The sequence below is a fragment of the Canis lupus genome, chromosome 14 (assembly GCF_048164855.1).
Source record: "Canis lupus baileyi chromosome 14, mCanLup2.hap1, whole genome shotgun sequence".
Classification (NCBI taxonomy): domain Eukaryota; kingdom Metazoa; phylum Chordata; class Mammalia; order Carnivora; family Canidae; genus Canis; species Canis lupus.
Genome location: NC_132851.1, coordinates 29,099,075 through 29,118,321, shown reverse-complemented (window position 1 = coordinate 29,118,321; position 19,247 = coordinate 29,099,075). Strand labels below are relative to the sequence as shown.

The following is a 19,247-nucleotide window of genomic DNA, read 5'->3' as shown; positions in this document are numbered from 1 at the left end:
GTGGCTCATTGGGGTAAGTGTCCGGCTCTTGATTTCAGCTCAGGGTTGTGAGATGGAGCCCCATCTTGGGCTCTGTGCACAGTGGGGAGTCTGCCTGAGATTCTCTCTCCCTCCCCCTGCTCTCTCTCTCTAAAATAACTAGGCCTTTAAAAAGAACTTTAAAAAATAAACAGTCCTACAGAGAAGAACCTTGTAGTCACGTGATGCTGTATTTCCTTCATTCTACAAATACTTCTTAAGCACTTACTCTGTGCTAAGCAGTGTTCTAAATTCTGGAAATATGACAGTGAACATACAGACCCTACTATCAGAGGACTTGCGTTCAAAAGGAGAATACACAATGAAACAAATATATGTGTAAATGGTGAGGGATGGTAAATGTTTTGAAGAAAATAACAAGGATATCTACAAACCAAGGAACTGCCTAACTAGTGGAGGGCACGGATGCCCCTGTGTCACTTACCACCATCCACACAAACCCCTGGAACCCGCAGGATAGTGGGGTGCAGGAGGCTTGTATTTCAGGAATGAGCTTGCTGAGGATTCAGAGCAAAATACTATTGCAGCTATTCATCTGTGGCAGAGAGTGAGTGCTGTTAATCTTTATTTTTCCCATCTCACACCCAAGGCCATTATTTGTTTTACAACTTTATTTTTCTTTATTATTATCTGCAGACTGCCCCACCCCATCTCAGGGAGCCTTTTAAAGTAATTTTTTTAAGATTTTATTTTTAAGTAATCTCTCTACCCGATGTGGGGCTCAAACTCACAACCCTGAGATCAAGAGTGCCACACTCTACTGACTGAGCCAGCCAGGTGCCTCTTCTATTTTTTGACTAATCGCTTCTCCCGTGAGGTTTTAATAGTACAGATACACTCTACATCAAGTTTATGTACTCTGGCCCTTTGGAGAGCCACGGCCATTATTATATCTAACATATTTTTCACCCCACTTCCCAGGAATCAATGCCCTTGACCTCACAGCACGGCAGACTCTGAATCTGTGGCTCTCTCGCCGTTGGCACCTGCCACCCAGGCAGATTCCTCTAGAATTGCATAGATGGAATTGTCTTGGTTATTCAGAATCTCTTTGTCTTTGAAAGAAGAGTGAGTTAGTTTTTGATACAAGCCCCCTAGTGGTGTGTGCCCTGGACAACTTCTCTTGTGTTCATTGGTGGCCGAGGAGGGCAGAGGTAGAATGGCCAGCTTCAGGAAGCCCAGCATGAGAACAGTAGGCAAGAGTTGGTTGAAGGTGTCCCTGTCCTCTCCACATTGCCTTATTCTTATCTTACCTCTTATTTAACATCCGTTTGGACTTTAAAAATAAACGTGTATTTAGCACTTCCCAGGTGTCTGGGAACAAGCTAGCGCTTGTCAGGTATATTAACTAACCCCTTCACAGCAGCCATCTGCAGTAGGTTATAGCATCCTCGAGTTACAGATGTGGTACAGTGGGTCCTGCACAAAGCCTGCAAGTGTCAGCCTTGATCCTTCCACCTCTGTACAGCACATGTAGTACCAAGAGTTGGTTGCGTGCTCTGACCTCCTCTGTCACTGTGATGTGAGTCCTCTCAAGACAGGTGTGGTGTTTTATTCACCTTTGCCCAGCCGGCTGCTAGCATGGTAGGTGTCACAAAACAGGTACTCCATAAATGATCGATGAAAGGATGGCTGGCTGGCTGGTGGCCGGACTAATGAGTACATTCCTACACAAGGGTAAAATTATTTCCCGAATGAGGCGCCGTGCCCACTGACCTCATCAGCTATAACCTGGTTCTACAGGTCCCTCCCTGCGATCTTGGTCCTACAGAACTGAACCTGGTTTCCCCAAAGTGTCTGGAGTCTCCTTCACTCTTTAGGACTATGTCATAAAGTGTTTTAGGTCCTTGTTTTGCTCACTTTTTCCTCACTTGACCATCCCTCCCTTGGTTTCCGTGCCACTCTTCTCTCTAGCTGAATGCCAGATTCATCACCCTCTCCTCTGCAGATCCCTTTTTGTACTATCTTAAAACCAAGGACACGCAGGCCACTGCCTTGCAACACTGAAAGACCTGCACCCTTGCTCTACATTGTGCTTCCTGAATATCTTGTCTTTTTAATTGATCTAGGCACAGCGAGTAGGACAGTCGAGGTCCCTGCCCTTGTTGAGGTTCTGTTCTGGTGGGGGACAGAGAGTATACATATAAGCCGGGTAATTTCAAATAGTGACAGATGCCATAGAAGCATATGAATAAGCCAGTAGTGTGGCTCCCTCCTTCCTCTGAGGCAGTTGAAGAAATGTCAAATTAAGGTCAGCCACATTAGTTGGGGAGCAGTGACAGGTCTACAGATGACAGGTGCACGCATGCTGCTGCATGGTCATTCAGAGTACAGGCATCTCTGCCCGCATGCTGGACATGATGCTGGTCTTACTGCCCACCTCAGGGCAGCCCTCAGGGCCACGGAGATGGTGCACGAGAGCCCCTTACACAGAGCCTGCCATGTGTAAGATGCTCAGTCAACAGTAACGGATTTTATTATTCTATATGAATTTCTCTCTAACCATCTCCCCTCTTTGCTTTGTTTTCCAGCTCCAGGGTCTGAGCCACAATGTGATCTTCACCTTGGACTCCTTGTTAAAAGGAGACCTGAAGGGAGTCAAAGGAGTAAGTGTTCAGGAATTTGATTTTCACGTTAATTGGAAAGGATTGATTTTTTTTTCTTTTAAGATCATAGTGGTACTTGTATTTGAAAGGTACTCGGAACATTTTTAGCATTAAAAAAGTACTTGGAAAACAATCATTGTGAAAGAGGCGCCACTTCACATAGTGTTATTGACGGAGAAATAAGATGAGGCACTTTCCAGAATCTCGGGGAGAGCCTCCGTGGGTGCAAGCAGTCTGCGCTGAGTCTTGGCCACGCTACCAGCAACCCTGGGGCCCAGTCCCTTGGAGCCGCTGGGTCCTGCTTCACGGGCATCGCCCAGAAGCTCACCCTTCCTGCCTACACAGGCTTCTCATGGGTGATCCTGCTGTGCCGTGCGTGAGAGTGTCTGTGCCAAGCTTCCCATGTCCTATAAAGGAAAGAGCTTCTGCTGAGATATTATTTCAGGATTATTTATTTGCCTTTGAGCAAAAATAAATTCGATCTCAGTTTCATTTTCTCTTTCCTAAGGATCTCAAGAAGCCATTTGACAAAGCTTGGAAAGATTATGAGACAAAGTTGTAAGTAGTTTTCTGTTTGTTTTTTATAGTGTTCACTTTCTTAAGACAAAGTTAACTGGAAGAGCCCTCCCTTCTGAACGACTTGTGTAGTACATCCGTGGAAGGGCTGAGGGTTTGGGTGTGCCGACCTAATTACAAGTGGCTCATCTCCTGTCTCATTGTCTGGAGTGAGGTGTGCTGTCACTGCCGAGGGTTTCAGCACTCATGGCTGCTGGTACGAGCTATCAGGCTGTGATCTGACTGTTGCAACTTTTCTTTAATTATAGTTAGCACATAACTCTAGACTATTGACATTCCCACATAGCACTTAGGAAATAATAATAGCTAGTGTTGATGACATCCTTCTACCTGCCAGGGCCTGCACGCAGTGTTCTACATGCGTGACCTCCTCACGGTGACCTCACTGTCTGTGTCTGGTTTGAGGAACTGAAGCCCAGAGAGGCTGAGGGGATTGCACAGGGTCGTAGGGCTAGGTGGTGTCATGCTGGCCTTCACCAGAGCTGGAGCAGTGCCTGGTGGGATTTTTGTGGGGATTGTGGAGATGATGCACGTGAGATGCATGATATGGGCCTGGCTAGTCTTCATACTGTACGAATCATGCTACCTTCCTGTGTTGTTGTTTTTTTTAAAGACTGTGTTTATTTATTAGCACAAGTGGAAGGTAGGGGCAGAGGGAGAGGGAAAAGCAGACTCCCCACTGAGCAGGGACCACCCCTGCAGTGTCCTCCCCCTATGCAAGGCTTGATCCCAGGACCTCAAGATCATAACCTGAGCCTAACCCAGCTGCTTCACTGACTGAGCCACCCAGGCACCCCTCCCTTCCTTCATTATTATTGCTTGGAGACATCTGTATCACCATGAGGTAGGGTGGGAGGAGAAATATATTTTAAAGCATTTAATGAAAAGCTTGGCTGTGAACTCAGATAGCTATAAACATAAGAGAATAAAAGTCATTTCCATCGACAGCAATAACAGCAGAAGGAAAACACAAACAAAAGAAAAACAGATTCAAGATTAAATTTGGTTTTTGGCAAACTACTTCTGTAAATGCTTATGTGAGAAGTGCATTGCTGCAGACTTGTTGCCTTAGGAATACTTTTATACACTGATCAGTTATAAATGCAGCTGAGAAGAAAAAAGGTTCTTTTTTTTTTTTTTTTTTAGGAAAAAAGCTCTTAAAAATGGCCAGTGATGTAAATGAATACCGTGAGCCAGCCTGTCTTCTGTATGAAAGAGGATCATGAATGCTCATGCTTGTGATCTTAGTACTGCCCTGTCCAGAGGCAGCTGTGTGTGCTGGGCTTGGGTTGGAACTGAGTACATACTAAAGGGGCTGGAGTCCACAAAAGGGAGAGAGAACCCTTTGCTCTAGACTTGTGGAATAGATCTCTTTTGTAGGACATGGAAAGGACAGAACAAGATATAATATGTGCTTTGTCCACTAAAGTACTACCCATATTGGATGATATAACTGTATTTTTATGCAAATCTTTGTGTTGGGGTAAGACTTTAAAGTACCTGGTGGTCGGTATTATGAATATCATCGAATATAAGCCATTCTCGGACGATCCAGATGCCCTTCCCTCAACTGTATTTGAACTTGTCCGGCCGTTCACTATTCTGAATTGTCCTCCAGCATCTGATCTTGGTGAGTGCAGTGACCACATCGTTTGGTGCTAATCTCCCACAGCCTAGCAGAACCTTGGACACACCACTAGTGCATAGGGAACAGTTACTGAAAGGATGAAAGAGTTATTTGCATCTGGAAATGTATACCAGGAATCATGTTGTTAAGTGGGTCCTGATACTCGTATTTCACCAGAAAGATTTTTCTTTTTCTTTTTTAATAAATCCCTGGCATCAAATTATTTTCCTAAGATAGGCTTCTTCCTCACTAGCTGTAATGGTACAGGAAGTTTAAAAAAAAAAAACCACAAATATTTGATTACTTGATGTGATGGGACTCATTTGATTATGAATTACAGAAAACAAACAATATAGAAAAAAAAAAGTTAATTTGTTAGCTGCAAGAACCAAGGGGGATGTTCTATGGTCTTCGGTTAGAACCCAGGAGGCAGTGAGCCCTAATGGTTTCGTGGAGAATCAGAGACTGTGGGAGAATCTGGGTGGTGCCACTTACCCAGTTTTGTGACTTTGAGCCGAGATACTTCAATGGTCCTCACTTACAGCTTGTATTGTTGTAAAACAATAGAAAAATCACCTACGTCTCAAGGCTTCTGAGGACAAGATAACATAGTATGTTGAAGCACTGCTATTGCTGTCGGGTATACAGTTGGCACTCAATCAGTAGTTTCTAGCAAGTCTTTTAATGATCAAATAATATTTAGTCAAAAACAATAACCAGAGAGGAAAAACTAAAACAAGATGAAATCAGAGAGGGAAACAAACCGTAAGAGACTCTTAACTCTAGGAAACAAACTGAGAGTCACTGGAGGGGAGAGGGTGGGAGGGATGGGGTAACTGGAGGATGGGCATGAAGGGCAGAGCACGTGATGTGGTGAGCACTAGGTGTTATATAAGACTGATGAATCACTGTTCTCTACCACTGAAACCAATAATATATGCTAATTAATTGAATTTAAGTTTAAAAAAAAACTAAGCCCATACATAAAACATTAAACAGTACTTGTGTCTGTTAAGACTTACTCTATATAAAATAGAAAAGCCCCAATAATTGGCTTTGACAAGAGTTTCTCAGAGGATGTAAAGCATCTAGGGCACAGCAGGTGCCCGTCACAGCACTCGTCACATGCTGTTCAGATGTCTGTCCTGTCCCCCAGAATCTGAGCTCAGGGAATTTGTGCTGCCTCGATAATTCAGGTTTCTTTTCCTAATGAGCAACAGGAGAGGGAATCTTATGCAGGCAGTAGGCCTGCTTCTCATGGAAAGACACAGTGGTCCTCAGCCCACCCCTCCCGTCCTTCTCCACCTCTCTTGTCCCCACTGCTACCTCTCCCCAGTTGGTTTGTCCCAATGGTCTTCCGTGTTCTCTTGCCATTCCTTCCTGGTTCACCCGATGTGCTGTTACAGCAGGTGAGGGGTGAACTCTCGTGCACAGTCACCCCCATCCCTTCCCACCCTTACCCTGTTCAGCCAGTGTGGTTAATACAACAATCTATGGATAAATCAGTTGTCAGTGTTTGAACGTCCGTGAGTGCAAATCTCCAGTGTCAGTCCAGTGGTGTGTCATATAATGGGATTTCCATTCTTACAGCACCATTTTGTGCTTTTCTTAAATAAGTATTTCATTTGCCTACTTCTGTTTGAGTGTTTTGTAAACTTTTGTTATCTCTTCGGATGTCCAAAACCTATTAATAATGTTTCTGTTTAGAAAATACACTGTAGGGGATCCCTGGGTGGCTCAGTGGTTTAGCGTCTGCCTTTGACCCGGGGCGTGATCCTGGAGTCTTGGGGTTGAGTCCCCACATCAAGCTCCCTGCATGGAGCCTGCTTCTCCCTCTGCCTGTGTCTCTGCCTCTCTCTCTCTGTGGGTCTCTCATGAATAAATAAATATAAATAAACAAAATCTTCAAAAGAAAACACACTGTATACATTGTAACAATGATTATATATGTATTTGCCTTAGGTTCTCTGTCAGTTCCTTCCTTTCTGTCCTGGAGAATCCTTCCAGAGCTCTTTAGATCAGCCATGCAGCCGTTGTCCTGGGCTGCCCCTTCGTGGTAGCTCTCCTGGTTCCTCTTTCCTGGCATAGTCCCATATTTGGCTGGCACACTACTGCCAGTCGTTTCCAGGGAACAGCTCTAAAGGAGGGAAGTTTTTCAGATTTTGGCATGTCCAGAAATATCTTCATTCTGCCATCACACAGAACGAGAGTTTGGCTGAATGTAAAATCCTAATTTTATAACCATATTCACTTGAGATATTGAAGGCATTGCTACACGGTTTTCCTCTTACCAGTGTTCCTAATGAAAAAATCTGATGCGTCTTTGATTCCCATTTCTTTGTATGTGGCATGGATTTGGGGAAGTGGGGTTTGTTTATCTTCAAGTAGAAAATACTTGTCTTTTGGGGCACCTGAGTGGCTCAGTCAGTTAAGCATCTGACTTTTGATTGTGGCTCAGGTCATGATCTCAGGTCCTGGGATCAAGCCCCACGTCAGGCTCCATGCTCAGCGGGGAGTCTGCTTAAGGCTTCTCCCTCTCCCTCTGCCCTTTCCCCTGCTCGGGTTCTCTCTCTCTCTCTCAGATAAATACATCTTTGAAAAGAAAAATCTTAGACTTTTTTTTTTTTTTTTTTCAAACGTTCTGCAGAGTCTCTTCATGTGCCATGGTGTGTGCATTGACCTCTTTGCAATTTTTTAGTTCTTAAGTTCTGGAAATGTTTCTTCTTATTCCTCCCATGTGTCCATGTGTTGCTGTTGTTGTTTTCTGTTTATTCTCCTAAAATGCCTCACCGTATCGTGTTGGAGTCACTAGGTGATTCTTATCATTTCCCTCTTTTTCCTGTCCTATTTGTCTGTTACGTTTTAGATTATTTTCAGCCTTTTATTCCCACTGTTTGTCAACTTTTTTTATTTTAGCTGCCGTATTTTAGATTTCCAAAGCCGTTTTTCTCAAGTCATTGGGAGTTTTTGGTGGTCTCTTTATATTTTCTTGTTGTTTCATAGGTATAGTATTTAGCTCCCTGAAGATTTGATTATATTTTATAAAACATTTTCTCTCCTACTGCGTCTGGTTCCCCCACTCCCACCCCCAACTTGTTATTTTGATCTCTTGCTTTCATTTTGGAGCCCTTCCTCAATTATCTTATCATCCTTCACTGCCCATTCATATTTCAGAGCAAAGCACCAAAAATTGATGGAAAGCTCATCTGTGTTAGCAGCGCTTGTCAAGAATGCAAGGTTTTAGGTTTTAGGATGTGAAGACAGTGCCTTTCTTTTCTTTTCTTTTTTTTTTTTTTTTTTTTTTTTTTTTTTTTTTTTTGCCCCAAGCAGACTCCCCAGTGAGTGTGGATTCCCAACATGAGGCTCAATCCCACAACCCTGAGTTCATGACCTAAGCCAAAATCAAGAGTCACATGCCACCTAGGTACTCCAAGACAGCTTTTTTATCAGGAGTATTGTAAATGTCAGTATCCAGAGGTGTGTCCTCTGGCACGATTCAGCTCCCTCAGTCCATGTCTAGTGATCATGTATGATGGTATTCTGGAAGCAACAAGGGCCATGGAGTCAGGGAGCCCTGTTGTTTGTACACACTTTCTCTTTTTCTCTCTGTGCACCTGCTCTTCCAAATATTTGATGAATTCTCTCATCCTTTTTTGTCTTCAGTTCTTGTCTTTGTGAGATTATATTTTTTTATAAGTTTAATGTCATCTTAGTGCAATTATGGAAGGAAGAAGAAATGAAGACATGTGGTCAAGTTATGACTCTAACCCAGAAGTTTATTCTTATGGCGTAATGCCTGCTTCTTATATTTCTTTTCAAATGTCTTTAGCTTCCTGCTTCTCTTCCCACCCACACCAGTAGAGAGAGCTGAGGCTTGTTCTCTATCTGCTTTCACGCCTGCTTGGTGGCCTACATGGCGTGGTAAGATACGGCATTATGGCGTCAGAGGAATCCCAACCAGACTTGTAGTAGATTTTCCAGTGGGTTGATTTTCTACCATTATTTGTATATAGACAAGGATATTGGCTTTCCTTGGGGTCTGATTTCCCACCACCACAATTTAAGAGAAGATTTGAAGGCTAAATCAGTTTGTCTTTGCATTCACAACTAAAATCTACATTGACAATCTACAATGTCTTTCTGACATTGGAAGTCTGTTTTCAAGTTAGATGGATTTTCAGAAAGAGGGTTGTAATTGTGGTGTTACTGTACCATCTCTCATAGCCAAGCATTAGCCTCAGGCAGTGTTGGTTTAATATGGGCCCTCCTTCTTACTCATGTGCTTCCCTCTTGGCCCTTCCCCACTGAAGAACATTTGTATAGGATTCCAAGTTATAGACCAGGATTTCTCCCATCCTTATTTCATAGAATCCAATTCCAGGTGGTTGAATGATTAAAACGTGTTATGGGGATATGGCAATGGCCCAGGCTTAGAGGAATATTGAAAATTACCTTTGACTACTTTTTGTATGCGTTCTTTATGCCCTTTGATTGTCTTGAAATAATTCTCAGACTCGTAATTTGTTGGTAATCAAGATATGCTTCAAGTCTTTTTCATCATAAAGTACTTTACCCAAGAAAAAGTCAACTGTCAAAATTTTATCATGCCAACCAAAATATGAGGGAATTTATAAGAATTGATCCATGTGGGGGTGCCTGGGTGGCACAGTCAGGTAAGCATCTAATTCTTGGTTTCTGCTCAGCTCATGACCTCAGGGTTGTGGGATCAAGCCCCGCATCAGGCTACACATTCAGTAGGAAGTCTGCTGGAGATTCTCTCTCTCCATCTGCCCTCCCTCTGTGCACACGCTCTCTCTCTCTCTTCCCTCTAAAATAAGTCCATCCATGTGTAAGATCAAAGTTAAAATTTAAGAGGTTTCCTAGGCGAAAATCTATAGTGTGTGTGTTTTCTTTGATTCTTTCGATCAGTGTTCCCAATGAAAGAATTCCTGCCTCTTATCTCTAGTAATGAAGAAACGATAAGTGCCTCTTGTTAAAGGAAAGACATAAATTTTTTTTAATGATGGCATCTGCTTTAATTACAGTACAAAAATTGAGAAGGAGAAAAGAGAGCATGCAAAGCAGCACGGGATGATCCGCACAGAAATCACAGGAGCCGAGATCGCAGAGGAGATGGAGAAGGAACGGCGCCTCTTTCAGCTCCAAATGTGCGAAGTAAGAACAGCCTTTGCAAACATTTGCCTGGAGTTTCATTAACTGTGATCTTTCCTGCTAATCAGGAGTTTTTATACTTAAATGCAGGCTGTTTGATTATTAGAGGAGGGGACTGTTTCTTAAGGGTTCTCATCTCCATTTTTCTCCAAGCCTTTTGGGATCCGCCATTTCACTGTTGTCTCATATTTTGAGCCTTGGTCCTGTGGGGCTCTTTATGCCAAAACAGGATTCTTTGGTGAGAACTTTAATGTTGCTTGTGAGTGAGTGTGGAAAAAAAAAAAACATTTGGTGAGGAGTAACACTGGTGAATATGAAGTCTTACTGGTCCAGGTTTAGAGCATGTTTTTTGTTTTATTAACCATGTGTCCAGTTTGAATGAAAACTTAAGTATAGTTGTCATTAAGAAAATCTGAGTTCATGAAAGAAATGTAATGAAAGCATGCACCCTTAGAGCAGTGGTTCTCAAACTGGGTTCCCAGGGAACACTGGCACTCCTTGACCTACAGTCCTGCATATTCTGATACTAACGTTGTATCATAGAGTTCCTTTCACAGTTTTTCAAAAATAGTAAAAATGGATGGAGTTATCTCAATTTTAACAGATTTTTTTAAAGTATTTTTTCCCTTCAAACTTTTAGCTTCTTTCATTCACAAACACTTCTTCATAGTAAAATGAGTGAAAAAGAAGCAAACAGTATCAACAGATATCTTGGCCACTAGTAAAAATCAGACCTAGTAGTATTAGTTAACTGCATAAATCAATAATGAGTTATTTTCATTTTTATTCTTTCATTCTTGAGTACCAAAAATTTGAAGTTTCACTATCTTACGGCATACGCCTCAAGAGAATGCTATTTTACTTGTTTTCTATAAAGGACAATCAACTATTTCAGGTTTTGACCATGTGAACTCTTGAGTTTGAGATCCACTGCATCCGGGGGAAATAATCAGTTATTCTAGAATGTTTTGCTATGTTTGATTTCTGCTTGTCATGTAAACTAACCTTGAGCATTTATAAAATGCTAACACTCTAATAATTTGTTTGTACACTTGTGACTTTGCCAAATCAGCATTTCCCAAATTAAATTCACACTGTTTGAAGGTAACCAAGGTTGAGTAACTTGTGTAGATTCTTGATTGGTATTCTGCTACCCAAACCCATGACTGAAATACTTTGTAACAATACATACAATTTTGTTTTATTTCCACAGTATCTCATTAAAGTTAATGAAATCAAGACTAAAAAGGGTGTGGATCTGCTACAGAATCTTATAAAGTATTATCATGCACAGTGCAAGTAAGTAGAATATCGTGATCATAATTATTAGCCCAAATAAGACCCCCTTCACTTCTTTGCTGTTCCTAATCGTTTCTTTCTCTCTGGTTTTTATTTGGTCACTATATATAGTGATATTATAACCTCCCAAAGCCACATGATAAGAAATAGCATGTATTATCTTCCATCTTCTTTGCTTTCTGTAAATCAGGAACTCAGATTAGTACAACTCTCTGGCTGCTCAAAAGTGCTGTCTTATTTACGAATCCTAACAATGGCCTTGACAATCTGCAAAGCTCTTTACAGACAGATGCATCCCTATCATTATTACCCCCACTCCCTCCTCCCTTACCTGACATCTCACTTATTATTGGGTCACGTATATCTACTTTGAATTTTTTTTTTCTTTTTCATCTAATTGGATGAAATTAAATACTTTGGGCATTAAGAATACTTTGCCTTTGTACTTAGATCCCTACATAATTGGTGGTACCTCCGCTGTTTATACCAGCACCATTTTTACTAACATTGCATTTTTATTATGTTTGAGATTCTGTGGCATTACTTTTGTTTACTTCTCACTTACTTACTAGATTAGCTTTCATAGGCTTTCTGGTAGAGATTTTATGTGAAAATGTGCCCATTATTAAAATTTTTAATGTTCTATATAAGAATATCTTTGTGTTCAACTGAGACATTTCAGGAGGTCAGTGTTAATATTGTGGGATGCATACAAGGCATGAGTCAGAAAGATGAGTTCAGACCGTGGCTCTGTACCCAGGTGACCATGTGACCCTCGTCAGGTTCCTCTCTAAACCTCAGTACCCTCATCTGTCAAGTGGGGTTAAGGTTGGTAGTTGTGAAATGAAATGAGATAATGCATATGGAGTCTTGCCTGGTACCTGCTATATTGCCTGTGTTTGCTGCTCTGAGGATTCCAAGTGTCACTGAAATCATTCATTCATTCATGTATTGTACAGAATTGTTTCTCTTCAGGAGAAGCTTTTAATGATCAGAATCTTATTTATATAAATTTGATTTGTTAACTTTTTCCTGCTTTTCAAAGTAAATTCCACCTTGTATAAATGTGTTCCACATATAAAAATAATACATTGAGGTGGACACAGTTGCACATTTATAAGATAAATTTTGCTTGTGGAAGCATCATACTGAAGACCTGGTCTAACCTTTGGCTTCATAGCTTAGTGGGGCACATAGGAGACTTTGAAATGTGTCATGGTGGTCCCTAATTTTAGTTTCGGGTGGAATTATTTTTCATCAATTCAGTTTTCCTAGAAACAACATTGCTTTAAAACCTCTACAGAAAAAAAGTGAGCCGCTCTGTCTTTTTTACAACACTTTGGCAGCAAATATGATTTTACCTGATTTTAGAAATCTCTCTTTCTCTCTCTCTCTCTTTTTTTTAAGTAAGCCCTGTGCCCAATGTGGGGCTCAAACTCACACTCCCAGGACCGAGAGTCTCATGCTCTACCAACTGAGCCAGCCAGATTCCCCTAGAAATTTCTTTTGACATCATGTTTCCTTACCTGTAGAAGGGTTTAACCTCCACAAACATGAATTTTCCAAAATGTAAGATGTTTTGTAAACCATACAGCTCTTAACCTACGTTCATAAAGGTGAAAAGAAGAGCAACTCTGACCCGGATAGCTAATGTATCCTCCCTTTGTTCTTTCATTCCTGGCTTTATTCACTTTCCAGAAATATATATCGGTCTCCTGATAAAGGCCAGGTACTTTGTAGGCACCCTTGAGAGCTAATTCTTGTATAGGGAGTAAGTTGGGTCATCAGTCATCACAATGGGCCTAGGAGATAACTGGTAATATGGGCATCAGGAGGAGAGATTTTCATACTCCTTGAAGGGGGTGGCAGCAGTAGAGATTAGACTTAGGAGATGGCTAGCATCTGGCCATTGGAATCTGTGTCTCCCCCGGGAGCAGAGGGATCAGCAGATGAAAACCTCCTTGTGGGGAGTGGTATTCACAGACATGGGTCATAATGGGGTTCATCCCTAGCTGCTCCATGGTTGAACCTCAGGAATGCCTGCACAGCAAGAAGCTCGGTGTTCTTTCAGGGAGACTCTTTTCTTTCCTATTTCAGGCAATCCCTCAAAACCCTTAATAGATAATGGACTTGCAAAGCATTTCTACCTAATTCAAAAAGAGAAAGAGATTTCATATCCCAAGTACTTACTCCCCAAATGCTTTTCAGTTCAAAGTCAGGGAGCGCCTAAGAGTAAGTTCACTCCAGTAATACCATGGACAGTCCCAGCACCTCAGTGGGGATGCAGTTGCCTCAATGGAACAATAAAGGGAGCAGAAAAGAAGAGCTTTTGACTTTCCATTACCCTTTCCAGCTCACCCACACCAGCTGCTCATCACTTTCAGACTTGAACATTGTGGGAAACATGTTGCCTTCAGAACAAACATTATCCTACTGCTCACCCATTCCTTTTACCACCTAGCAAATATCATTATGATCTGCAGGATCACAAAGCATGTACAAACATTACTATATTGTCCTTGATTTAAAAACAATAATAGCTAACATTTATCAAGAACAATCAGGATATTGTAGCTCTGAAAGGATGAATAACTTGCCCTAAGACACATTCACTCATTTAGTAAATACTTAATAAACATGTCAAAATGGACAAAGCAAAAGAAACCAAAGGGAAAAAATAGATAAATTGAACTTCAAAATCAAAAACGGTATTGTGCATGAAAGAACATTATTAAGAAAGCAAAAAGACAACCCACAGAATGGGAGGGGAATATTTGCAAATCATTTATCTGATAAAGGTCTAGTATCCAGCATATAAAAAGGACTCCTACAACTCAACAACAAAAAGATAACCCAGTTTAAAAATGGGCAAAGAATTTAAGTAGCTATTTCTCTGGAAAAGATACACAATGGCCAAAAGCACAAGAAAAAAACTTCAGCATCATTATCATCGGGGAAAATACAAATCAAAACCACAGTGAGATATCACTTCACCCCCACTAGGATGGCGAGCACAACAACTTAAAAATTTAAAAATCAATAGCAACAACTAAAGGGAAACTAGGTCTTGGCGAGATGTACAGAAATTGGAACCCACAGTTCATTGCTGAGAGAAATGGAAGTTGGCGCAACTACTTCAGAAGAGCTTTTGGCAATTACTCAAAAAGTTAAGCCTAGAATTACGTGGCCTTGCAATCTTACTTCTAGGTATATACGCAAGAGGATTTAAAACAAGTATTTAAACAAAAATGTGTTCAGACATATTCATAGCATCATTATTCACAATAGCCAAAGTGTAGAAACACCCAAATATCCATCAATTGGTGAACGGACAAACAAAATATGGTATAGCAGTGCAGTGGAGTATTACGGGGCGTGTAAGAGAATGAAGTATTTAGACAATAGACATGACTGCTGATTGGCCCATGGGCTGGACCCTGGTGCTCAGAGGCTCCTCACCCCCACCCCTGTCCTTGCAATGTGGGTTCTGCTTGCCTTTCTCACTCCCAGAGGCTGCTCCAGGAATGCAGCCTTAAGATGGTGATGTGTTGAAAACACCTGCATGATGTATACATGACTAAGCACAGTTAAGGCCTCTATAAACTTTAGGGATTGGGAGGACAGTTGTGGGGATCCAGTCTTATAGCTGCCACCCAAGATGACATTCAAACGTCCAAGCTCCCTGTGCTGTTAAGGAAACTGCCACCTGCCAACCCGGAGTGACCTGTTGCTTCTTTAGGTCTCTTGCTCCCAGGAGGGTCACAAACTGACATACATGCTACGACATGGATGAACATCTAAAACATTATTCTAAGTGAAAGAAGCCTGATGTGGAAAGCCACATACTATATGATTCCATCTAAGTGAAATGTCCAAAAAGACAAATCCACTGAGATAGAAAGCAGATTATTGTTTCCTGGGGGAAGAGAGGAAGTGGGAACGATTGCTAACAGGCGATGGACGTGTTCTGGAGTTAGTGGTGATGGTTGCACCAGGTTGTGAATATACTAAAAACCACTTAATTGTACATTTTGAAATGGTGAATTTTACATTACATGAATTTTATCTCAATTTTTTTTTTAATGCACAAAACAGCCACAAAACAAAAACAAAGATCATGCCCTCATAGAACTTATATGTAGAAGGTGACAGAACCAAGTCATTCACCCAGGTCTCTATAACTATGCTCTTACTATGTCACAAATCTAAATTTGATAAGCCTGGATTTGAGCCTAGACATCGCTACTTCTTAGAATCTCCATAAGTGAGCACAACACATCACTCTCAGCTAGCTCTTCGACCTGAACTGTTGAGATGTATCCGTGGTTCATTAGTACTTCTGCTGATTAACCCCTGTACCTTTAAGTTTCTTAAGCACCACACACTGGTGTGTGGGATGTGTCTAGGAGGAAATGTCACCTGGCTAGCTGGAAATCAGTATCTAAAGTTTGGAAGTAAGCTTTCAGGAGGGGTTGGTGGTTGATGCATTAAAGAATCACTTTAGGGATGCCTGGGTGGCTCAGCGGTTGAGCATCTGCCTTTGGCTCAGGGCTTGATCCCTGAGTCCTGGGATCGAGTCCCACATCGGGTTCCCCGCATGGGGCCTGCTTCTCCCTCTGCCTGTGTCTCTGCCTCTCTCTCTCTGTCTCTCATGAATAAATAAATAAAATCTTTTTTAAAAAATCACTTTATTTTTTTATTTGTTTTATAATTTTATTTGTTGTAAAGAACCAAACTCTCTATGATATTATAGGGTATCCTGACCTCTTTTGAAAATAATCTTATGTTCCCTGAGCATTTCAGCCTTTGGCCAAATAGCACCTCTTTCTAAGCCAAGCAGTATATGTGATTGGGGTAGCAGGGAGATATTTCTGTCTTTCTTTGAAATTAAATTAAAAGCAGAAAGAATATAGCATCTCCCTTTCCTGTCATTATTTGGGTAGAATAAGAAGTGATGTATATAGCAACGTTCTTAGGTTAGAGAAAACTGCCTGATGGACAGGTGACTGTTGGACGCTCATGAGCTTGCTCTCTGCAGCTGTGCGTGTGTTATAGTCTGTCAGGATAAATGTGAGGGGTCCTTCTGCCTATCAGTTGGCAACTTACATCTTTCTAGCACTCTAGGCCATTGAGATATGGTCATATTTCTTGCAGGCTGCTTATTTAAAAAGTGAAGCCAATGCAGCTGTGTCCCTAAGGTCAGAGAAATAATGAGGCTTATTCTGCTGGCCTGTGGCCATCAGGTATTGAACTGCTTCTCTGTACCTGGCATTTTAAGAACATTATTGCAGTGCTCACAAGAACTCTCCACGGTCCATGGGATCATCTCCGTTTCCTGTATAAGGACCTGGAGGTGCAGGGATTCAGAGATTATGCCGTTACTCAGTGAAAGAGCCAGAATTTGGGCCTAGATCAGCCTGATTTGTTTATCTACCTGTGCTCCAGAGCTAGGAATACTTAAACTCAAATCCCAACTCTGTACTTAATGACTTGATGACCCCAGTTAAATGACTTGACTTCTCTGGGCCTCAGTTACCTTGTCTGTTACAGGTTAATAGTAATAATTACCTATTTTGTTGGCTTCTAATGAGACTTAAAAAGGGATACTTAATTGTGCATAATAGTGGGTGACTGGCACAGAGTAAATAGTTGCATGCCAGCTGTCATTATTATTATTATTGTTAATTATCATCTGTTTTCCAAAGATCTCATTATATTTCAGTAATGTACAGAGAAAGTAGCCAAGGGACAGGTTTGGGTGTCAGAGAGGTAATGTGGCTTTCTATGGGGAAGGCTTACATGTTTGGGTGGAGTGACAGGTGATCAGAACTGACATTTGTGCTTTACTTTCCAATTAACAGAACACTTTTATCTGTAGTGTCTCTTCTGGCGCTCCTGGAGGCCAGAGAACGTCCACCTTTGGAGGTGATCAGGCTTATTTTCAGACAGAGTCCATAAACTGCCCAAGGTTATACGTACAGTGAGATTGAGAGCCAAGACATGATACGCTTTTGACTCTGAAGTTTATGCATTTCCAGTGAACCAGAGCCAGGGGAACCAGAGGGAGGAAACAGGGAACAGAGGAGCCAATGCCCTCAGTGAAATGTGGCAGATGATGTGTGGCTGTGACTCACAGTCCCCCCCAGCCAGTGGCTGAGACTGAGCTGCCCAAGTGGAGGACGGTCAAGCACAGAGGGGAGGTCACAGACGGACAGGGCAGTGGACCACGTTGGCCTCTGCTTACTGATGACTGTGTTGCTAATATCAAGAGTGATGGTCTCCTTACAGCCTGTCCCCTGCCTCCTATTCCCATTTCTCACCAAAAACCAAAAGTTAGCTGGAACATAACTTTCTAGAGAGAGGCTCAGCTCAGCCTTCTCCTTCCAGACTAAATGTCAGTTCTTTTCTGTAATTTTGTTTTGCCTCATGTATGAAAATATGATCTGTTTTAGCAAATGAAGTTAAGAAAACCTACAATTTTCACTCAGAAGATGACTGGATTTATGTATATGATTTGTTTACAAGAATTGGGTCAGATTGTAGATTAAAATGATTTCTCATTATATTAATTTTTCCTAGTCTGTGTTTGTAACATTCTGAAGAATTCTGAGGTAGGAAAACAGGCTTGTTGGGGTCTTTCTTCAGCCTTTGAATTGTAGGAATTTGACCCCCTTCCAGCTTGCTTTCACTACTGGTAAATAACTTTAAGAGTGCTGTCTCAAACTAAAACAGCTCCCTTCTCCTTAAAATGTCTGTGTTTTATAACATTCCTGTGTGCTATTCAAATCCAAATTTGCTTATTCAGTTTGTCCAGTAGAACTTTCCTGCCATGATGGGAATGGAAGTGTTCTCTACTGTCTAACGTGGTACCTACTGGCCATGTGTGGAGTGAGACTTTAGGAACTGAGGCTTACATTTATCTAATTTTAGTTAAGTTGTTAGCTGCTAGTGGCTACCCCATTGGAAGACACAAATCTAGAGAATTATCATTTAAACTCATGTTAAAAATAAAGAGAGATGAGGCAGCCCCGGTAGCTCAGCGGTTTAGCGCCACCTTCAGCCCAGGGCCTGATCCTGGAGACCCAGGATCGAGTCCCATGTCGGGCTCCCTGCATGGAGCCTGCTTCTCCCTCTGCCTGTGTCTCTGCACCTCTCTCTCTGTCTCTCATGAATAAATAAATAAAACCTTTAAAAAAATAAAAAATAAAATAAAATAAAGAGAGATGATTAAATTTCCTTCATGTTGAAAGTGAAAATGAAACACAAACATATCTGCAGTGAATCCGTATCCCTCTGGGAAGGACAGGACTCCTTACCTGATAAACCCGCGCTGTCCAGGGAAGGAAGCTAACATGCACTGAGCACGTCCTAACTACCCAGCGCCTTGCTGAGTGAGTTCATATGTGTCATCTGTGTTATCTGCCCCACTGAATACAGATAACACAAGCCGAAGTTAAGTGACTCCCTAGTGCCCCATTGCTAGTAAATCCTCAAGCACAGATTCTAGGCTGTAATCCTCTGACCCTGGAGCCCTTACTTTTTCTGTCGGAAGGAGTCCTAATAGCATCCACCTTACACTGATATGTTCTACCTTCAGACTTTTTCTCCAGAAATTATTTTATTATCAGAGATCAGAAGTGGTTTCTCTAGGATTGACTTTGTGGCCATACTTCTGCCTCCTTCGCACACACTTTTTCCCACATGTAGATGATACTGGATCAGATTGATGTTCACAAATGTCCTGTCCTGGACAGAAGACAGACAGCTGCTGTAGGGCTGGCATTAGGCCTTGGCACAAGCCAATGCCGGAAAATGCCATCCCCTGGATTGGCAGGACCAGGGAAAGCTGCTGTGGGAACTATAATAGAAGCGTAGTGAGGAAAAGCGTTTCAGCAAGAGGGAACAGCATATGCAAAGGCCAGGTGAGA

The 19,247-nt window shown here is 41.8% G+C and overlaps 1 protein-coding gene across 4 annotated transcripts in view; it reads left to right on the top strand.

The window, feature by feature from the left end:
- ASAP1 (ArfGAP with SH3 domain, ankyrin repeat and PH domain 1) overlaps positions 1-19,247 on the top strand; it is a 355,419-nt gene that overhangs the window by 247,521 nt on the left and 88,651 nt on the right. For all 4 annotated transcript variants that reach the window (XM_072774515.1, XM_072774512.1, XM_072774514.1 and 1 more), the window contains 4 exons: positions 2,571-2,645; positions 3,154-3,203; positions 9,894-10,023; positions 11,234-11,319. In XM_072774515.1, the coding sequence (XP_072630616.1) occupies positions 2,571-2,645; positions 3,154-3,203; positions 9,894-10,023; positions 11,234-11,319 (341 nt within the window). The remainder of the gene's footprint in view (positions 1-2,570; positions 2,646-3,153; positions 3,204-9,893; positions 10,024-11,233; positions 11,320-19,247) is intronic.